This window comes from Bidens hawaiensis, unplaced genomic scaffold, assembly GCF_021521415.1.
Source record: "Bidens hawaiensis isolate Kalapana, Puna unplaced genomic scaffold, B.hawaiensis_p1.1 tig00006734_1, whole genome shotgun sequence".
NCBI lineage: Eukaryota > Viridiplantae > Streptophyta > Magnoliopsida > Asterales > Asteraceae > Bidens > Bidens hawaiensis.
Genome location: NW_027491459.1, coordinates 1028151 through 1035555, shown reverse-complemented (window position 1 = coordinate 1035555; position 7405 = coordinate 1028151). Strand labels below are relative to the sequence as shown.

Here is a 7405-nt window from a genome sequence, read left to right as displayed (position 1 = left end):
AGATGGCTAAACGGTTTTGATTACGTCTAAAAAGACGATTATAACCCTCACGTAAGGGAAACGTGATAACGAAGTAACAATATAGCTTGAGGCCGTTAGATGGTGAGACATAACTTGATATGAGGACTAAATTAACAAAATTTCAAACTTTGAATTGATGTGACAAAAATAGCAAATTATAAAGAAGAAAATGACCATTAACTCAAATTATAATTTTGACTTTCTTTTCCTGTCCAAAGCTTCAAAAATTTTCCACTACAATCTAGATTGCTGACCAAGAAAAGTCAATTAAATTTCTATATTTATCTACTCTTACTTGCATCATATTTGATTTATTTATCTTCAAGTTTCTTTCGAATCTACCCAAATCATTTATTTATGAACAAACAATTGACTTCCAAACGACCTAATCAAATCAACATCTTCTTCTTGTTCTTGTTTGTTGAGATGGGTTTAATTTTACGAAACTTCTCATTCATGGCGGGAACGTTATTCGGAATCTATATAGCCCAAAATTACTACGTCCCAGATGTTAAAACTCTCGTAAATGAAGCCTTAACCTCCGCCAAACAACTCGAGGAACGTTATCTGAAGCGTAATAATTAGAACATGCATCAGTTTCAGGTTTTTTTTGAACAATGAAATGATCTAATTATTAACAGGGTTTGATATTCGATTGTAGCCTGATTTAGGGGTTTTAATGATTATGTTGAACGATTTTGAATGTTTGTTTTATCCCCTTTTAGTTTGATTATACGAATATAATATAATGTGCAGCTAGATGATGAAATTTAATCGAATATTATTGTTATTGTTTCATCCAAATTGATATATGAAATCACCCTCTTGTGATTAGATAGTGTTTGGGGGTATGACATTTGGTCCAATTTTTAATCCCGAAAAATTATAGATTGAGCTAGGCCGTGCAAAACCCAAAAAACTGAATGCGAGGTCATAGTATCGTGAAAATAACCGGACGGGTTTTAAAAAGACAAAACAAAATTTTCGGTTTTTGGTTTCGTTTATGGCTGAAACCGACTTTGCATACCCTATCTTGAGCAATGAAATTGGTGTGAGCATGTCCGGTTGTTTAGATCATAATAATATTGTCTTTCATGTTATTACAACCCTAATCCATTTAGTCAAAGTGATGTCATTCTCTATAGGGCTAAGGGTTCGGGCCCGATAGTAACTAGTGATGTGGATTTGAGAGTAGGATCGATGGGTGTGCGTGTTAGCTGTTCTAAAAGAAAATTTAGTCATAGGTGCACAAGACGCTTGTCTAGAATGGGAACCATGTTTTGAGCAACAACATAAAAGGAAGTGAACTATAATAAGACCAAGTTAAAATGGCCAAATGGGCATATGTTTTGATCTTTTGGAGTCACATTAATGTAAATATGGGCGAAAGTATGTATTTTTGACCAATGCTATAGGCGGTTTTTCTGGACCTTCCGACTCTCATTCCGTTGTCTGGAACCAAATCTGAAGCATTGGCTTTTAACTTTTGACAGATTTTCTTGGTAACAATTTTGATTTCTTTGATTTTCATCGTAAAAATACGTGAACTAATATGCAAATTCATAGATTGTTTTCCTAAAAGGGTTTGATGTTATTTCAAGTATACGCTGGAAGATATAATGATACACGTAAAAATTACATAAATTATTTTTTTTCTTAAAGGGATTGTTGTAAAATTTTCTACCTTATTGGACCCAACATTATTAGTTACAATCCACCCCCCCCCCCCACACACACACACAAAAAAACCGAACACGTTGATTAGATATTCAATTTATTCCTTAACCTACTTCGGATTAGTTCAATTTTAAGATGAACTCATAGCCTGCAAGTTGAAGTAAACCAATAATATTAACGACTAATCTGTAATCAATCAAGAAAAAACAGCATAACATAAAGAAACTAAACTAGCAAAAGGCTAGCAACTCAGGATAATTTGCCAATAGCTTCATATCTTCTTTCTCCAAATGCATGGCTTTTCCGATACACTTCTTGTCAGGAAGCCATCAAAACCGTCACATTCTTTGTAGTGTTCCACAGTCACTTTCATGGGTGTCTTAGGTATCTGTTAGCAGACTGTTGCATACAAGGCCACTAAGTTACTCAGTAGATTCATGCAACAACCAATGGAGCATCACATAAAGGATGCCAGTAATACGCCACATCAAACGAACAAAGCAGCATGGAATCATGATCCACAAGAAGCAACAAGGCTGCAGATACGAGGTTACTCACTGAAATAAAGGACGGGAAGGAAGAAAAAATAACTACGATGGTAGACAACATTTCTACAATAGCACTCATGAAGAATCTATTCTTTCGTGGAAGGAGCAAGTGCATAGGCACGCTATCACTTCATCAGAAAATGCCTGGAGAATGATCACATCAATGCGTAGCATCAACTTCATCGCTATGGTGAAAATGATAGTGATACAATTCGGATTGTATTTAAATAAACTTGGTAACTACCAAGTTGATATGTTCGTGTGAGTATGTATTCTGGATTGGTGTGATGAACCGATGCAACCAGCATAGAAGGGGTCGGTTTGATGGATATTAATATGTCAATCAAAATTAAGAACAAATACATCATTATCAATCAAATTCGTGTTCGTTCAATCTTGTTTCTTCAATTTCTTAATCAATTGTTGTGAATCATTTAATTCTACGCAACATCTGGCATTAATTTCACACAATGTTGTTTATTGCAGTCATGACCATTTTTGGTGACATAATTCGAAAGACGAACAGAAGATCTCAAATACAAATAAAAAATTCAGGAAAACAATAACAATAGAAACTAGCAAAATGCTAGTAACTCAGGGTCTTTTTGCAGTATCTCCATGTCTTCTTTTTCCAAACACACGGACGCTTCGATGCCATTGCCATTAGGAGCTGCATAGAAAATCACTAAGTTCTTTATTGTTCCACCAAGAGTAAGTTTTACCGGCTTCCCCCACCCAAAATCAATATCGCTCGTAGGAAATCGATACAAGCTAGAATATATGTAACACTCGTCAAGTCTTTTCGATGTCTCTTGGGCAACTTCAGGCGGCATGTTTGCAGCTATTTCCATTGCAGTATCAACATTTGGTATAGATTGAAATGCAACCTTCCCTTTCCTCATTTCACCAACGGTGAATTGAGGCGCGAGTTCACTTTGATTCTTAGTGGGGAAGTCTATCACGACGATTAGATTTCCTAGCGTTGTTCTAGGCAATTTCTCTACCATCATGCTTCTCAAATCTGTGGGAAAGGCCATGCCACTTGGCTTCAAAGCTCCAGAATTATTCTTGGCTGCAGCAGTCATTGCGCGGTTATGGATTAGCCATGACAGAACTTCTATCTTGGTAGGCTTCTCGATGGGTTGCCCCGCTTCCTTGGCCATAGCTATCACCTTGGCTTTGAGATCGTTTAACTTTTGGTCCGGGAAATAAAAACTCCTTGTAACACAACCATCACGTGATCTCGCTTTTATATAGGTTGGTAACTTACTATAATCTATACCTTGGCATGGAATAATATGGGGGTTAATGAGTGATGTATCTTTCTTGGCGTTCACTGCGGCCCAATGGTTAATGAAATTTAACAAGCTTCGCGCGTCACCAACTTTGTGAGACAAAGTTGATGCAACCGCTACCCCTCCACAAGTAAATTTGTTTACTTGAACCGCTAACGGGCATGTGACACCTTCACTATCACCTCTAATGTGTGGGTCAAACCATAACAAATCATTTGGGAAGAGTGGATGAAGATCTTCATGATTTGATCGTTGTAGGAAATCCGATAACGAGCTGTCATTGCTTGCTTCAATATACTCAACCCCCTCATCGTTGCAATCAACAAAAGTCGGGCGATATTTCTTCACCCTACCAGCAAACGGATAGTATTGCGTTAGGGTCTTCGATAGGGGGTTCTTCAACTCGGGTGTTTTATCAAGGGAACTTTGATCAAGATTCGGGTAGAATGCAACAATCGGGGAGTGTGTTTCTATCGCCACTTGATCTAACACCGAGAGATTATATGTTCGGTTGCGAGAAGGTGTTGGGGAAGAGGGTTTGATGATCTCTCTAGAGACAATTGTGTGAAGTTGTCTTCGACCAAATCTTAAAAGCTTGGTCAACATTTTGCTCAAATAGGATGGTTACTACTTACTACTTTAGTGGTGTATTTGTTCTTATAGATATAGTTTGCATGCCCTAAACAAATATATATATATATATATATATATATATATATATATATCATATAGAAGCAGCCCAAGTTTGACTCCAAAGTAGCAAACAATGCTATTACCACATGGTGGTTGGGTTCATCGAATGACAATAACTCAATAAGCTAGTTTTAACATTGTTTATTATATTAAAAAGTTATAATTAAGTTTTATTATATGCTAAACTTTATATAATATATAGTATAATACACATGGCAGAACATGCATATACGTATATTTACTTTAATATATATGAATTGTTTGGGTCATCTATTGAATCAAAAGTAAACTTAGAAAAGTGTTCTATTACTTTATGGAGTTACTTTGAGGGATAGAATATTGTACATGTACAATTTTGTAATATAAAGTCGTTTACGATATCAAATAATGTATAACAAAATTTTGTACAACGTTAATCTTTTCACCTCAAATAGTCAAACCACATGTTTTTATTGAGATATTGATTAGGGGTGGCAAATGAGTTGGGGTTGGGTCGAAACGAGTTAGGTTCGAAATGAGTTAGGGTCGGAATGGGTCAACTAAAAAAACCCGACAAATTAACCGAAACTGAAAAGTTGACGAAAGCGAAACAAAAAACCGAAACTGACTCGTCCAGTGCGAAAAGTCGAAAGAAAACGAAACCCAACCCGTCCAATGCTAAAACTCGTGTCGGCACGAAGCATGATCCGAGCCAAAACCTAAACTGATCGTGTTCCAATCCAAAACCCATTTCAACCCGAACATGCCACTTTTCCTTAAGACACAAACCTACATCGACCCATATATTTAAATTTGTTGCCCCATTTTGACTGGAAAATAAGAATGTGAACTTTCAAGTGACCCATTTAATTAAAACATATTACCCAAACCAACCCATAAAAATTTTAAAACAACTGAATTTGACAAATTTGAAATGGTCTGGGTCAAGGTTGTCATCCTAATATTGATGGTTGCAAGAGATGATTGTAATCACCGGGGGTTGGTGGTATATATATATATATATATATATGTATATATATATATAGAGAGAGAGAGAAAGAGAGAGAGAGAAGGGTTAGATGGAACTTAGAAGAAGATCAAGATAGGTTAAAAAAATACTAGTGATTTTTAGTTATGAGTTAGAATAAATTTGTTTATGGGTTAGAATGGACTAAAACAAGTTCCATCCAATTTTATTTCAAACAAAACCCGTGAAACCAAATATAAACTGAGAAATCGAAACCGAAATAATTGAAAACGAACAAATACCGAAACTGACCGAAATAAGAAAAAGCAAAACCGAACCGGAAAAAATCGAACATGAACTGATATAAAACAAGGTTTTTTTAATGAACGAGGACGACGGGGGAACATATTTGTTATTTAACATTTTTTGTTTTTGATTTATATTTTGGGTTATTATTTTTGAGAAAATTCCAATTTGCCTCCATGGGATATATCGTCGTTACACGGAATAGCCACTGAAACTAATTTGCGCATGTTGCGCACCTGTATTTCTCCGGCGGGTTCTTCTGATTCCTACCATCAGTTGACTGTTAATGGTGAAGGGTAAAGTCGTCTTTGCACATCTTTTTCTCCCCTGATCCATTATAACCCCCGAATTAGGGCATTTTTCACCAGGAATTCAATTCGTTGCCAACTTTACATCATTGAACCCCTGGATGTTTCCGATCGTACTTAACATCTTCATAAATCGCAATGGCGAGCTCGTATTCTATTAGGCCGGACAGTGAGTATTGTGATCCGGACGACCTATATGGTAACGTTTACGTTTTATTGTTTGCACAACATTTTCGTTTTTTGCTTGATTGTTGTTAACGGGCTGAACGGTTGTTATAGGTGAAAATTATTCACATGCATTCACCATAAAACTTTTCCATGGAGGGTATTTCACTACCGAGGGGCAACGAAGATACGAAGGGGGAAGATAACTTACGTCGATGAAGTTCAAGTTTCTGAATTTTGTAAAAGTTTGTTGGTTGGAATACTTTGTAAGTTACAATATGGTTGTGGTACAGCTTGTTGTTTTCATTACAAACATCCGCGTGTCAGTTTGGATTTGGGTTTAAAGCCATTGATTGAAGATTATGAGTTTCAAGATGTTTGTGCTATGGTTAGAGGTAGTGATGGTGTAGGTAGTCACATTGTTAAGATTTTTGTAGAACAAGGCAGGACTAGTGGTACTGAAATTGTGGTATATGATTCTGGATTTGTACCTGGTTTTGAAAGTGTTTATGAAGTGAGTGGTGAAAGTGTCTATGAAGTGAGTGGTGAAAGTGTTCATGAAGTGAGTGGTGAAAATAGTTCTAGTGAGGAAGATGATGACAGTTATGATAGTGATCGATCAGATGAAAGTGATCCTGAGTATACGACTGCATTTCAAACACCCTTGGAGGATGTAGAAGTTGACATGAGGTTGTATAAAGCTGTTGTAGATTTTGACGTGGAAGAGGTAGTAGGTGATCATATTAGTGATGATGATGGTTTAAATCCTTGCATGGATACCTATGAGAGCTCTGATGATGAGGGCTTGAGTGTCTTGAATAGTATGCTAAGAAAGTTCAAGGGGAAGGAAAGGAATAATGATGATGAGTGCCCATTTTTTGTTGGTCAGTTAATACCATCAAAGGAAACATTGAATGAGATGGTTAGAGTTATGCTATTCATTCCAGAAGAGATTTGTATATCAAGAAAAATGATCCTTTAAGGTTTAGGGTGATTTGTTTGGGGACCAATCCGAAGTTGGTTGCCGGTGAGGGGCCAAATGTGTCAAGTCAAGAAAAGTTGAAGGTAAGAAAAAGGGATATGAAACCCACTTTCCCTTGGACGATGCACATCTTAAGACAATCTGTTGAGGATAATTGGTGTGTGAAGGCCATTCCAAAAAAACACGAGTGTCTCAGAAGTAGATCAATTGGTCTGTACACAATGTCTACTATTGCCAAAGAGGTTGAGGTTGAGCTACAAACCACCCCCAGTATATCGGCCAAGGAATTGAAGGCCAAATTCCAGCCGAAACATCAAATACAACTTTCTGAATCCAATATGCGAAGAACTAAGACAATAACTTAGCATAGGAAGGATGGTGACCACACCAAACAATACACCCACCTCAGATCCTATATTGATGAGCTTCTTAAAGCAAACCCAGGTAGTTCCATTAAATTAGAT

At 36.7% G+C, this 7405-nt stretch overlaps 1 protein-coding gene across 1 annotated transcript; it reads right to left on the bottom strand.

Annotated features, from left to right (window-relative positions):
• Positions 1-2778: 2778 nt before the first annotated feature.
• LOC143633443 (akuammiline synthase 1-like) lies at positions 2779-4201 on the bottom strand. The gene has a single exon (XM_077101757.1). It carries the CDS (start codon positions 4145-4147, stop codon positions 2822-2824), a length of 1326 nt encoding a protein of 441 aa, XP_076957872.1. The 5' UTR covers positions 4148-4201; the 3' UTR covers positions 2779-2821.
• Positions 4202-7405: the final 3204 nt, after the last annotated feature.

Excerpts from the sequence above, each read along its gene's own strand:
- LOC143633443 (XM_077101757.1), bottom strand. The coding sequence starts at position 4,147 with ATGTTGACCAAGCTTTTAAGATTTGGTCGAAGACAACTTCACACAATT.